The following is a 16,359-nucleotide window of genomic DNA, read 5'->3' as shown; positions in this document are numbered from 1 at the left end:
ATCAGCCTATAAATACATTATAATTTTACAAAACAAATGCAGATGGAAGCCCCACTAGTGGAGAAATTGTGTTAATAGGAGGTCCCTAGTGGAAATGGGAAGTGCCATACAAATATCATTCAAATGACTTTGACCCATTTTGCAATAAGGTGAGAAGCAGTTTTGAGTACAACAGGACACACTGGCCATTTTTACAACTAACACTCTGTAACAATGATTTTGTTCTTGAATGTTGCAAATATTCATAATGTAGGAAATGGACACAAATTTGATATTTTCGTAAAAAAAAATAATCAGTTAGAACATGATAAACTGTTCAATAACCTGTGGTATATCAGTACTAACAAGCTTCCATTAGCTATAAGACATGTCTTGAATCTCTATCTCCTGTGGTTCATCATAATTATCACCATCACTCTGAGTCATCCCTCTTTACAATTTTGTAGAAGAGTGATCTATAAGGAAGGAGATCCAGGAGGTCCTTCCAATTTTAACTTGTATATTTTGTTCAGATTGTACCCTGTGAACCTTTTAATCTGCCTTGCCCTTCCTTTGTTGTTAAGATTGGCCCTTCTTGTTCTCACAAAAGTAAAGATTTGGTATGACACTCGCCCAAGACACCTTCTCTACTCACAAAACCAATGGAGATAGATACTGGGTCTGATTGCACTAAAAAGTACTTCACTTAAAGTAATGTTCCATGGACCAAAGTCAAAATAGACTATTTTGGACATTGGTCCTTTTGCACTCAGCCAGAGAATTATCAAATCACAAATTATAATTCAAATAATTTAAATAAATAGTTTGGATCCAGAGTCGAAAAAATACTGCATGCATTAACTTTTTCAAAACTAAATTTATAGATACTAAACATTGTACATTATACAGAAAAAAATACAGAAACACATAAATATGAACCAAAGTGTAGTTCTACTATACATAAACAGCTCCTTCCCTTCCACCGGGTGAGAACGGGGGTGGTGGACACCAGTGGCTGTCGGCAGTGTGAGGTGAAATTCTCGTACAATAATTTTTGTTTGTTCACTAGATTTAACTTGGCAACACATTAATTCACTTGACAACACTTGGCCAACAACACTCTTGGGGTTTTATATGCAAAATTGCATTTGATCTAAATTATCACTTCAGGGTTTTCATACGCAAATTTTTGTCTGAACATTAGACACTCAAGACTCACATTTGGCACGTCAGAGCTATCTGGCAATTATGTAGACTGCACTCCAAGGTCACCTCTCCAGTGTCCCTTTTGTGTTTAAAGGACTCAGGATATAACATTGACCCACATTTCACAAAAATTTTCAAGTGGCTTGTGCTGATTTCTCATGCCTCGCAGTTATTTAATTTATTCATAAGTGTTGTGAGAGTTTTGAACCATGTTTCATGTTGCTAACGAGGGTGGAGGATGGGAAAATGTAAAAAATGCACGGAGATATTGCTCCACATGGTGATAGTGTGATGCCTCTCCCTGGCAATATATAAACTTTTTCACACCTTTTCTTCTATAACTATTTTTTTATTAAATATGTATATTTTATAATGGAATAAGGTTCATATTGCTATCACATGAACTAATGATGTACAAACATTATCATTTAGCATAAGCAAAAATTTGTGTTCTACTCGCACAGCTTTATCTCAAATAGCAAGCTTGTTATGACTCATTATGTACAATTATCTCTTGTGTGGTGCAGTCAATTATGGTGAGGTGAGTAACAGGCCAGACCCCGAATGTCTTGCGGAAGAGCACCTACCCAAACCCAAAAGTGTTAAAATTCAGACACTTATTTACATGTTAGCTTTGTAGCCCTCACACATCATCATCTAATGAGCTGAATCCACCAAATTTGGGAGAAATGGAAGCTTCACTGGACTCAGCAGCACCACCAGCAACTGAGTCAGCTCACACAGAGCTTACCTGCTCAGACATCTTGGTATAATGGAAGGGATTAAAAAAAAAAATCATTAGCCTATTTATTGTGTTAAAATTTTGTATAAATCCATCCACAAATTAAGAGGGGGGCGGGGTTTCAGCGGGACAATCCTCTTAAGTGACAAGGGTGCTTCTGTACCAAGAAGCAAAGGAAATCTATTGTTACAGGTGAAAATCAAAATACAGTAGAACCTGTATATACCAGTCATCACTTTTTGGGGATTCTTGAGGTACTTCTGACAGCCCCTCTATTCACCAGAGATATTTTAAAAAGTCTGGAAGATACAACATCAGTTCGGACAGTTTGTGTGTTCGTACGTGCGGTTGAACGTATGCATGGGTGTCGCACAGGATGTGTTTGAGTCTGCCTTCATATGTACAGTAGGGTCGGGATATATCGCGACTTTATAAAGATTTTTTTTATATTGCGGCTTCCAAAATTATCAAAAATTTTCCTTTATATAACGATAATTTTTTTTAGTTCGCGAGGGAAATCGGGCAGGAAATATTTCAAATGTACCGCCATGGCAAGCAAATGCATTATTTGCTCACCAGAGGCAGCCACTGCACACTCATGCATTCATGCTCGCCCGCTCAGTCTTTTTGAGTGAATGACAAGAAAGCAGCTGACAATGCTGCAAATTACGACTTCTAAGGTGAGTGTAAATGGGTTGCAAGTGATGTGAAAAGTGAAGTGAAGATAATGGAAAAGATATAATACTGTAACTAATATTTTTGGTGTTCGTTTATGTAGGTGTGGGATTGTCAAGTGAGGGTGGCAGTGTGGCGTCTGCTACCGAGTCTGGTGTTCCCAGGATGGTGTTTCAGCTGCCGAGTCTGGTGTTCCTTGATATTCAAGTTTAGTCACTTTTTTTTGGCCTCCAGAACCTAACCCTATTTACCCCATTGATTACATGTAATTATATACAGTATAGCAAACATCGTTGGACCCTATCTCGCGATATATCCTGACCCTACTGTATCATATCAGAGTGCTGCACCTCGCTACCTACACGAATTTATGTGAACTTTTTATGTCGAGTACCTAATAGCAATCTCCCATTTAGCCGGAATCTCCGGTCCCTGAAAAAATTATCTCAAATCTGTCTCTTTGAACAAATGTTCCGAGAGTTTCAAGAAATTGTATCATATTCCGCTACATCACCATGTGCCTCCCACACATGTGTGTTGGTGATGAACAGTGAGAGTCATAGAGCGCACTAGGCATAATGTGTGTATGTTGGTGATGAACAGTGAGAGTCATAGAGTGCACTAGGCATAATGTGTGTATGTTGGTGATGAACAGTGAGAGTCATAGAGTGCACTAGGCATAATGTGTGTATGATGGTGATGAAAAGTGAGAGTCATAGAGTGCACTAGGCATAATGTGTGTATTTTGGTGATGAACAGTGAGAGTCATAGAGTGCACTAGGCATAATGTGTGTATGTTGGTGATGAACAGTGAGAGTCATAGAGTGCACTAGGCATAGTGTAAGGCTGATGACTTGTCTTCACTTAATAGTGGGACAGTTTAATCTAATGTTTATAATTAGATCTAATCACTAGACTGATGTTTCGAGTTACATATACTGTAAATTGACTGATCCAGGGTCAGCTATAAAATGGGAATTCAGGATCAAGCTCTTATTTGTTCTTATGCTTTCTGTGTAACCCCTCTCTCATTCACTCTAATCCAGTTTCAGACTCTCACCAGTGTTTACCTTGCTGGAAGTTTTTATTTAGAGATGATTTTGCTACAGACTGTAATGATACTTGCAGCAAGAACCCCCAATGGTTGGACACTTCTGGTGAAGAGAAGGCAGTGGTGGAGGGCTTGGGTCGAGAACAGAGTGGAGGGTTAGATGTTGACCAAGAATGGATGAGTCTAGTAAATACAGCCACACAAGCCATTCAGAAGAGTGGAGAGATGATAGGATCCCAGACTCGCCAATCACAACCACCGACACAGAGCTGGCCATCCCATCAAACCACCTCTCGGTAAGTTCCTTCAGTATCAGTTCTGAATCTTATGTGGAGGATATTAGTACATAAAGGCACAGTACAAAGAATTTGGGGCTTTTTTTTTCATGTGAGTAAACCTGTGTGCCTGATAGTAGGTACACAGATTAGAGGATGAGTGTAGTTGTAGACAGTCTCAAGTGTTACTCTGTTATTTTATATAGGTAGTAGGCAGCTACCAAACTGGGAGGTACTACCGCCTGGGGAGATAATGGAAGCATAATGTGTTGTCTAATGGTAGACCCTGTTACCATATGGCATCACAAAAATTGTGACCAAGTCCCTGGTTGTTGATCTGACTTTCTGCCTAATTTACACACAATTGAAGGGTCTCAATAGTTTCTCTTACTTTGACAAGACAACATACATATACAAGTATTGTTTCTCACTCTTAATTTTTTTTTTGTGTATGTTATTATTATTATTATTATTATTATTATTATTATTTTTTTTTTTTTTTTTTTTTTTTTTTTTTTTTTTTTCATTATAGCCCCTCAGGCCCCAATGTGGGTCAGTGACCTGTGCGGGCTCATAAAAAAATAAAATAAATAAAAGTCTGGATCCCCTCACCGCCTACATAGCCAACCATAGTTTTTATCTAAATATAATTCATATTGCATTCCTACAATTCATTAATCTATTTCACAATATATTCCTATTATAATAATAAACTTTTCAGAACTGCATGATTGTTTCAGATTTACATGGGGTATTCTGAATTAAAATTGTTTGTCATTTAAAAATACAAATAAAAAACATACGAATTAAGCCAAAATCTGAATTAACGAGGGTACAGGGTAGAGTGTGCAGGTAACACAGCAAAAAAGAATTGAAGAAAATTATGTACAGGGGCCCCCCCAAGTTTGCGTATTTTTACTTCGCGGTTCTCGGTTATTCGCGGATGACACCCTGGATGTACCCAAGAATGCCTGTGGGTAGTTGCCGGCATTTTTGCGGCTGGGAAAGGGAGCCATTCGTTGTAGAGACAGTAATTTCCTTTACCTCTATTGTGAATGTGTGTCTGTGTGTGTGTGTAGACACACATTGGTAGTAGGCAGCTACCAAACAGGGAGGTACTACTGTCTGGGAAGATATTGGAAGCATAAGTGTTGTCTAATGGTAGACCCTGCTGCCATATGGTATCACAAAAATTGTGACCAAGTCCCAGTTTGCTGATCTGAGTTTCTGCCTCATTTACACACAATTGCAGGGTCTCAATTTTTTCTCTTACTTTGACAACACAACATACATATATTGTTTCTCACTATTGATATTTTTTTTTTTTTTTTATTTCTTTATGGTTCTTTATTATTATTATTATTATTAATCATTATTATTATTTTATTATTTTATTTATAATTTTGTATTTTGTATTATAAATTTTATTTACTGTACTATGAATTATTATTGTTGTTGTTATTATTATTATTATTATTATTATTATTATTATTATTATTATTATTATTATTATTACAATGGTCCCTCGGTTAACGAATGGTTCGATTAACGAAATTTCGGTTAATGAATTTCCTCCCATGAGGATCTTCAATTCGGTTAACGAACAAAACATCTATTAACAAAATCCTTATGACAAACACGTTATTTTGTGAGCATCAAATGATCAGCTGATTGGCTAGTAATACAGTAATACAGTAATCTGTTCTATGTTTACATTCGTTTCCAGTGGAGTAAATATCAAGAAGGTTTGGTTCTTGAATATTTTTACAATTTTTATATTAAAATTATTGGTCATTCTAAAATTTAGCCATCCAAGCTCTGTCTACATATAGTTTTTCAACTAATATTTTTGTCTCGATATATGTAACTTTATTCATTTATTGAAACTCATTTACATGCACACACTGTCTTAAGGGCAAAGCTGTACAGTCAACCCTCGCTTTACGGGGTCCCACATTCCGCATTTCCACGTTTACGCGGTACCCAGCCGAAACCAGAATGCTCACATTCCGCGGTGCGTGTACCCCTTTATGCGGGTGAAGTATAATTTTTTTATTTAGCTCATAAAATTCATACAAATTATCCGGCCAGAATATAATTTACATTGCTGGAATTCTTACAATTTGATGATCATTTTGAATATAAACATCATAGATTTTGCATTAGACATACAAATTTTAGATCTAATGTAAGTATTTTGTGTACTCTGAGTAAATATGTTATCTTTTGTACAAAATATATGACATTTATATTCAAAATATTCCTGGTCTTACAAGGAATCCAGCAATGTCAATTATATTATCCTAACTTTAGTTTGAGGTATTATTTATTACTATACCTTAAAATCTAGTGGTTTTCCCCCCAAAATTTCTCAAAGAGGGAAGAGCCAGCGAGTGTAGTGTGAGAAGAGGGGGAGGGAGTTGAGTCCATTATTTGAATGGACATTAACTTGGCGACTGTATTTCTCTATTTCTCTTAAGTATTAATTGAGTGCATGTACCATCATAAAATTAAGATGTTATTTTTACTAGAACATAGGTATTGTGTCGGAACAAGTGGAGTTTGGGGGTCAGCCGGTCTCTATTTCATTTAATTCCATATACAGTCAACCCTCACTTTACGCGGTCCCACATTCCGCGTTTACGCGGTGCCCTGCCAGAACCCAGGATGCTCACATTCCGCGGTGGGTGTACCCCTTTACACGGTGAAGTATAATTTTTTTTAATTTAGCTCATAAAATTCATACAAATTATCCGGCCAGAATATAATTTACATTGCTGGAATTCTTACAATTTGATGATCATTTTGAATATAAACATCATAGATTTTGCATTAGACATACAAATTTTAGATATAATGTTTACTCCTGAGTAAATATGTTATCTTTTGTGCAAAATATATGATATTTATATTCAAAATATTCCTGGTCTTACAAGGAATCCAGCAATGTCAATTATATTATCCTAACTTTAGTCTGATTTATTATTTATTACTAAAAAGGTAAACAGTCTGGTATTCCCACACATTTATCTAGTAGGGACGTTGGTGGGGGGGTGGGGGGAGGGAGGGAGGGACCGGCGACCGACCATCTGTTACCGTGTGAAGAATATATTTTTTTTTTATTAACTGAAGATTTTTATTTTAGCTCATAAAATTCATACAAATTACCCGGCCAGAATATAATTTACATTGCTGGAATTCTTACAATTTGGTGATCATTTTGATTATAAACATATATTTTGCATAAAAAAATTATACTTCACCCGTGTAAAGGGGTACACCCACCAAGGAATGTGAGCATCCTGGGTTCTGGCAGGGCACCGCGTAAAGTGAGGGTTGACTGTATATATATATATATATATATATATATATATATATATATATATATATATATATATATATATATATATATATATATATATATATATATATATATATACACACACACACAGTATTACCCCGCCTTACGCGGTTTTCACTTAGTCGTTTTACCGTATAAGGTGCTGCAGAGCTGAACTTTCACTTAACACGGGTTTTTTCCACGTATACGCGGTGAGTGTGGCTAGACGCTATTTTTAGATTTGCCCCACCCGCCACCCTGCCTGACTGCCTGTTTTAGCTCATAAAATTCATACAAATTACCCGGCCAGAATATAATTTACATTGCTGGAATTCTTACAATATGATGATCATTTTGAATATAAACATCATAGATTTTGCATTAGACATACAAATTTTAGATATAATGTTTACTCTGAGTAAATATGTTATTTTTTGTGCAAAATATATGACATTTGTATTCAAAATATTCCTGGTCTTACAAGGAATCCAGCAATGTCAATTATATTATCCTAACTTTAGTTTGAGGTATTATTTATTACTAAAAAGGTAAATATTCTGGTTTTCCCACACATCTCCTTGGGACGGTTGGTGGGGGGTGGGGGGGAGGGAGGGACCGACCAACCATCTGTTACCCTGTGAAGAATATTTTTTTTTTTATTAACTGAAGATATTTGTTTTAGCTCATAAAGTTCATACAAATTACCCGATCAGAATATAATTTACATTGCTGGAATTCTTATAATTTGATGATCATTTTGAATATAAACATCATAGATTTTGCATTAGACATACAAATTTTAGATAAATGTTTACTCTGAGTAGATATGTTCTCTTTTGTGCAAAATATATGACATTTATATTCAAAATATTCCTGGTCTTACAAGGAATCCAGCAATGTCAATTATATTATCCTAACTTTAATCTGAGGTATTATTTAATACAAAATGTTAAAAAAAAATTTTCACCCAACCTTTCTCTTGAAGGGAGGATTGGTGGGGGTAAGGTTAGGACTGACCCGGTTGAAGGAGGCAAATTAGGAGTGCTGATTGACAGATAGTGTCGTGAAGATTATTTTTTTTTTTTTTAACTGAAGATATTTGTTTAGCTCATAAAATTCATTCATACCCCACCCCCCACCAACTCTCCCTACCAGATGTGTGGGAAAACCAGAATATTTACCTTTTTAGTAATAAATAATACCTCAAACTAAAGTTAGGATAATATAATTGATATTGCTGGATTCCTTGTAAGACCAGGAATATTTTGAATATAAATGTCATATATTTTGCACAAAAGATAACATATTTACTCAGAGTAAACATTATATCTAAAATTTGTATGTCTAATGCAAAATCTATGATGTTTATATTCAAAATGATCATCATATTGTAAGAATTCCAGCAATGTATATTATATTCTGGCCGGGTAATTTGAATGAATTTTATGAGCTAAATAAAAAAAAAATATATACTTCACCGCGTATATGAGTAGATGAACCGCGTTAAGTGAAAGTTCGGTTCTGGCGAGGCACCGCGTATATGAGAAATCGCGTTAAGTGAACTGCGATGGCGGTACAACTGTATACAGTGGTCCTCGATTAACGCTTGCCTCATTAACGATCTGCCTCCCATAAATTCTTAAATTCGGTTAGCAATTTCTTACGAACAACCTCAACATTTTACTTGCACTGGCGGTCAACCAGCTTTAATATTAGTCCCATACATTAATCGGTTCTAGGGCTTAAATTCCTTACTATTTTAGTAAATATCAAGAAGTTTATACTATTCAATAATTTTAAAAATTATTGAACATAATTGAAGGTAAGTGACTAGTTTATCGCGCTGGCATCCAGCCTCTTAACACAGCAAACAGTCGTAGTCTCTCTCTGTTTTCAGTGGAGGTAACATCTTGCTTGAGACTCTCTTCAACTAAGCTTTTTCTGTGTTTCCAAACAATTATTGGTCATTTTGAAATATATTTTACATATTGACAATATATAATGCAGTGCAGTGTTGATTTAAAGATAATAATCTTGAAATACACCAAGAGAACTAAAATTTTATGGGTGAAATGGTGCCATGGGGTGACTTCTCTTCCACCCCAATGCCTTCTCTTCTTCCTTCTCCTCCACCCCATTCTAATTCCCATCATCATCATCATCATCAGGAGCCTTCTACATACACACCTCAAAGTAAGTGAACTTTTCTACCATTTTGTTGAATTTAGGCAATTTTCGGTGAGCTGAAACCAATTACCCAAAAACCCATTGAAACAATGGTTTTGATTAAAACAACCTGCTGGAAGCGGTTGTGTTACGTTAACGAGGACCACTGTGTATATATATATATATATATATATATATAATATATATATATATATATATATATATATATATATATATATATATATATATATATATATATATATATATATTCAAAATATTCCTGGTCTTACAAGGAATCCAGCAATGTCAATTATATTATCCTAACTTTAGTCTGAGGAATTATTTATTACTAAAAGTTAAAATCTAGTATTTTCTCCCAACATTTCTCTGGTAGGGAGGGTTGGTGGGGAGTGAGGGGGAGGGAGGGACCAACCGACCATCTGGTGCAGTTGGAAGAGGGGGGGAGGTAAAATTGGGGTACTTTGATTGACAGATAGTGTCGTGTAAAACATATTTTTTTTATTATTAACTGAAGATATTTGTTTTAGCTCATAAAATTCATCTAAATTACCCGGCCAGAATATAATTTACATTGCTGGAATTCTTACAATTTGATGATCATTTTGAATATAAACATCATAGATTTTGCATTAGACATAAACATTTTAGATCTAGGCTAATGTTTACTGAGTAAATATGTTAGCTTTTGTGCAAAATATATGACATTTATATTCAAAATGTTCCTGGTCTTACAAGGAATCCAGCAATGTCAATTATATTATCCTAACTTTAGTTTGAGGTATTATTTATTACTATACCTTAAAATCTAGTGGTTTCCCCAAAAATTTCTCAGAGAAGAGCCAGCGAGGTGTAGTGTGAGAAGGGGAGGAGTTGAGTCCATTATTTGAATGGACATTAGCCACTGTATTTCTCTATTTCTCTTAAGTATTAATTGTGTGCATGTACCAACATAAAATTAAGATGTTATTTTTACCAGAACATAGGTATTTGTCGGAAAAAAGTGGGTTTGGGGATCAGCCGGTCTCTATTTCATTTAATCCCATATGTTATGTTATTCACTTTACGCGTTTCTCACTTTCCTTCGGTACCCTGTGGGTTACATTAACCGTGTAAAGTGAGACCCAACTGTATTCAAAATGATCATCATATTGTAAGAATTCCAGCAATGGAAATTATATTCTGGCCGGGTAATTTGTACGAATTTTATGAGCTAAAACAAATATTCTTCAAGGACACTATCTGTCAATCAAAATACCCCACCTCCCCTCCCTCCCTCCTCCCCCCACCCCCCCACCTTCCCTCCCTACCAGAGAAGTGATTGGGAGAAAATAGTATATTTACATTTTTAGTAATAAATAATAACCCAGACTTATGTTAGGATAATATAACTGACATTTCTAGATTCCTTGCAGGTCAGGGAATATTTTGAATGTAAACTTCATATATTTTACACAAATGATAAAATTTTTGCTTTGTGTGTAAACCAAATTATTACATTAGATCTAAAATTTGTATGTCTAATGCAAAATCCATGATGTTTATATTCAAAATGATCATCATATTGTAAGAATTCCAGCAATGTAAATTATATTCTGCGGGTAATTTGTATGATTTTAATGAGCTAAACATATATCTTCAGTAAATAAACAAAGAAATATTCTTCAACAACACTATCTGTCAATCAAAATACTCCGCCCTAGCTGGTTGGTCCCTCCCTCCTCTCCCCTACAGAGAAGCGATTGGGAGAAAATAGTATATTTACATTTTGAAATAAATAATAACTCAGACTAAAGTTAGGATAATATAATTGACATTTCTGGATTCCTTGCAGGTCAGGGAATATTTTGAATGTAAACTTCATATATTCTGCACAAGGATAAAATATTTGCTTTGTGTAAACCAAATTATTACATTAGATCTAAAATTTGTATGTCTAATGCAAAATCCATGATGTTTATATTCAAAATGATCATCATATTGTAAAATTCAGCAATGTAAATTATATTCTGGCCGGGTAATTTGTAGATTTTATGAGCTAAAAAAAAAATTATACTTCCGCGTGGTGAAAGTCTGGTTCTGGGAGTACCGCGTAAATGAGAAATCTGAGAAATCGCGGAAAGTGAAACCATGTAAAGCGGGGTAATACTGTACTGCATTTCATTGTAGATTTTTTTTTATTATTTATTTATTTATTTATTTATTTATTTATTTTTATTTTTTAAATCTATGTCGGACTTATGACCATTCCGACTTACGACCTTTATTTGGGTCCCTAACCCTGTTGTGTGTGTGTGTATATATATATATATATATATATATATATATATATATATATATATATATATATATATATATATATATATATATATATATTTATTTATTTATTTATTTATCATGTAGATCCACAATGAAAACTTGGATAAACCTTAGTGATGGTCAGTTCAAAACTGATAATATGTTACATAAGTTTATTCGTCAGTGGCCCAAGGTTAAAAATGCTTTAAAAACCTTGGATCTAGATGTAGGATAGTTATTTAGTGGGTCCCTTATTTGTGACCTGACCTGACTAGTCACGTTGCCCCCTTCTCTTAAGCTCCTCTACGTGTGTGTTGGTGTGGGATTAGTGGATGACATCATTATGACCTGACCTCATGTTTAATAAGGTCACCCTGTATATTTAAGCTCTCTGTCCATGTAATCCAGCTGCCTCTGAAGATGTCTTGAATAAAGCGAAAGCTAAGGTGCTCCGTTGTTTCCCTTTTCCGTGTGATTTATGAGATATATATATATATATATATATATATATATATATATATATATATATATATATATATATATATATATATATATATATATATATATATATATATATATATATATATATATATATATATATATATATATATATATATACAAATGGATTCTGCTATAGCATGAATAATTGTGTTCTTGTAAAATATCGTGTTATAGAAATCATGTAATAGAAATAACATGGCTTATGGAGAAAATAGGGTTAGGTGCAGATTACTCGAAATGAAGAAAATTTAGTAGTTAGCCTAACACAAGGGATAGCACAGTCTAAATAAATGTTACATTCATATCTAATAATGAAATCATACAGTAAATGTAACACTTTACTTGATGGGAGAAGGGGTGATTTTGAGGTTGATAATCGAGCTTCTCTTCAAGTGTTATATCCTTTCTTTTGATCATCACCGAGAATTCTATCACCAGAACGCTTCTTGTTGATATTCTTCTTTACTATATTCACAGTTAATACAGTGGGTATGCTATAACGACGGATCCTACTACGAATATTCCTATATGACGGTTTTTACCTATAAAATTGAGAATGCTATAACGAACTAAACTCCTACTAGAACATTATTTATTTTCTAATTTATTGTTTTTTTTACAAATATTAATGATATTCTTTATTTCAGGGTTTAGATGCATATTTATGCACTTTTTTACAGTTTTACAATTTTATATTATATTTTCAGTGTTAAGTGGTTGTATTGGGGGCCTGGGCGGATTAATCCTATAACTTGAATGAATGCTATCTGAACAAGGTTCTAGAACCAATTAGATTCGTTATAGCATACCCCTGCACCACAAAATTGGAGAAATAGTAGCAAAAAGGCGTTATAGCAAACAAGCGTTAGCGTTATACAAATATCGTTCCTAATTCTAATCGGCGTTAGAGCAAATTCGCGTTATCAAAACCGCGTTATAGCGAACTCTGTATATATATATATATATATATATATATATATATATATATATATATATATATATATATATATATATCCTGCCTATAAATGAGGGTGCATAAGAAGTCAAATTTCCATTTAAAAAGGTAGCTTTTGAGCTATTTGCTGTATAAGACCAGTACCCCAAATGTGACACTTACCCACTGACTCAGTAGTCCTACCAACCATCCTTGATTTTTAAAATAAGGCCAATTCACTTCAAGTAATGTCATCAAATTATACCCGCTGGTGTAGTGTAAACACTAGTGACGTCACTGAAGCGTGTTGAGTGTTCCGTCTCGGTGGTGTGACTATTTATACAACATGTGGTTCAACAGCAACCACCGTATTCTAATTGTGGTGTTTCATTAGGATTTGAGTGAAAAAGGTTACCAGTATGTACTTACTACATACATTTATTACACAAATATATATATATATATATATATATATATATATATATATATATATATATATATATATATATATATATATATATATATATATATATATATATATATATATATATATATATATATATATATATATATATATATATACTGAATATACTATGTACAAAAATGAATGTTCAATGAATTATTTATGGTGCATTAGGGTACTGGTCACTTCTGATGGGCTATAAATAGCCTTCTTTATCTCCCCTACATCACCCACAGGCCAGACGGAAGGGTCTTGGTAAATAACATGTTTGCTTATTTTCCATTTACTTTTAAATAGATTTACGAATTATTTGTATTATTTATTTATTTATAATATACTGTAATATATTAAACACACTGTAATTATTTTCTTTAATTTATAAACTGTTTTTGCGACAAAGGAATGTTCTCCAGTAGTGTTTCATTAGGATTTGAGTGAAAAAATTATTACTTACACAATTGTTCCTCTTACTTTGACAACACAACATACATACAGTATATTATTTCTCAGTTTTGATCTTTTTTTTTAATTTTGTATTTATTTATAGTTAGTTACTTAAAATAAGGCCAATTCATTTCAAGTAATGGCATCAAATGTTACCAGCTGGTGTAGTGTAAACACTAGTGACGTCACTTGAGCGTCTGTAATTAACCGTCGATAGTTTCAAGAATTAATGCACTCATTTACTGAATATTCTTTGGAAAAAATATAATTTAAATCAATTATTTATAGGAGATAAATATTATTATGAGTAAATATACGATACCGGTATGCATTACTGACCACCTCCCGGCTCCTCACTGGCAAATGGGGCGTGGGGAGGGTGTGTGATGATAGCTGTGTTTATTATAGGGTATAAATCTCTTTTTACGGTTATGTTAGACAGGTTTATAATACATTTTTATTATTTTAATATACGTATCTTAATTTTGAATCCAGCTCCAAACGTAAGTTTCAGTATAAAATAATTAGTGGTAAGACCTTGTGAGTGGCTTACGATGTTTTCATCACTCTTGACACACTAAACCACAATATTTAGAGGTAAGAATTTTAAACTTGGTGGTTTAGACTGACCCCTAACTGGGCAGATTTTTTTAATGTTCAAATTTCGTCTTATAGGCCGTGATATACGGTATGCTGATAACCACAAGGAAGAAAACACGAAACCAGGCGCTTTGTGTAATTCACATCTTCAGGGGTGAGTACAGACTAGTCTGTACTCACCCCTGGAAATAATTACAGCGCTCTTTTCCTTGTGGTTATCAGCATATACAGATCACGCACTTACAGTGATTTACTTGCACATATGTATATATATATATATATATATATATATATATATATATATATATATATATATATATATATATATATATATATATATATATATAAGGACAGTTTATGGTTGTCATTTTTTATTTTTGAAATAAAAGGACAAACATGTCTCATAAGGGACAGGCTGTCCTTAAAAGGACAGACTTGGCAATCGTGCACAGCGACTCTTTCACACCAACTGATCGCTAGTAAACAGACCATTTCACATCCCATAATTTTGGCCGTGTTGATTTATGAGTGTTTGTTTTAACATAATACTACAAAAAAGCAATGTTTTGTTTATTCTAGAGATGGGCTGAGGTGCATATGGGTAGACTCTCAGCCATTTACTTTTTGTGTTAAGAAGTGTTTCAATGGAATAATTTAATTAAATTATTCCATTGAAACAACACTTTGATTTAGTGCGAATTTGGTTTAAAGCGACCTCTGTTGGAACATTATCTGGTTTTCTTTCGACTTTGTACTGTACACTACCTGCGCTACCCATGACTTCCAGGTAAGCTATAATTATGATCACATTACAAACAATCACGCAAGCGATAACCGTGAATGGCAGACCCACATAAAATGAGAGCTCACTGTGTTTTCTTAATGTTTTTAATATGTTAGGTAGTAAATTACAGTAGTTGTGCACTACATGTATTTATCATTTGTTAGGTAGGTTTTTTCTTGTTCCTGGACCGATTTCGTGTTTTGCTGCATTTTTGTCATTTGGGACTCAAACCTTATTTTTCCCATATATTTTTCTATTCAAGATACGAAAATTCACCAAATGAATGTTTTTTATGGAATCTAACCCATTTGTATTTGAGGATACCTGTATTTTACTTTGTAACTAACTCCCATTTAGTATATAAGTCGTCCTCAGAAATATTCAAATCAACTTATTGTACTATTTTATGCTTGACTGCACTGAAAATTTTATTCCTGATAATATAAATGTGAAATATCTTGACTTACAGGGTGAATGAAAATGTAAACTCTGGTGGAGATGCATCCGTTCTTCATGATCGTGTGGTACAGCTTGAACGTAGGCTGGCTGCAGAACAACAGCGCTCAGAACAACTCGAGGATGAAGTTACCCAGTTACGTACTGAAAACCGAAAATTGCAAGAAGACAGTCGAGCAGCAGCACAACAGCTGCATCAATTTACAGAGTGGTTTTTTAACACTATTGACAAAACTTGAGATACTGAAGGGTGTAATTACAGTGTTCTTGCAAAGTCTGATCTTATATGGTAGGCTCAATTTAAAAAATTATATTAGAGGCAGTGTCTTAAGTTATGAGGGTAATCTACCCAGACGCAAAATTTCAATTAATACCTATAATGCCCAACACTGGGAGGAGGGGGGGGTGTTGAGGCAGGTGACCTTGT

At 34.0% G+C, this 16,359-nt stretch overlaps 1 protein-coding gene across 1 annotated transcript in view; it reads left to right on the top strand.

Moving 5' to 3' along the window:
- Positions 1 to 16,359, top strand: part of LOC121875091 (signal-induced proliferation-associated 1-like protein 1) — a 206,041-nt gene that overhangs the window by 188,892 nt on the left and 790 nt on the right. The window contains exons 22-23 of the mRNA XM_042379436.1: positions 3,731 to 3,949; positions 15,946 to 16,359. The exon at positions 15,946 to 16,359 is cut by the window's right edge and continues 790 nt beyond it. Coding sequence (XP_042235370.1) covers positions 3,731 to 3,949; positions 15,946 to 16,171 — 445 coding nt within the window. The 3' untranslated portion in view covers positions 16,172 to 16,359. The remainder of the gene's footprint in view (positions 1 to 3,730; positions 3,950 to 15,945) is intronic.

This window comes from Homarus americanus, unplaced genomic scaffold, assembly GCF_018991925.1.
Source record: "Homarus americanus isolate GMGI-L3 unplaced genomic scaffold, GMGI_Hamer_2.0 scaffold36970, whole genome shotgun sequence".
NCBI classification, from domain to species: Eukaryota; Metazoa; Arthropoda; class Malacostraca; order Decapoda; family Nephropidae; genus Homarus; species Homarus americanus.
This window is presented reverse-complemented; position numbering and strand designations above follow the sequence as displayed.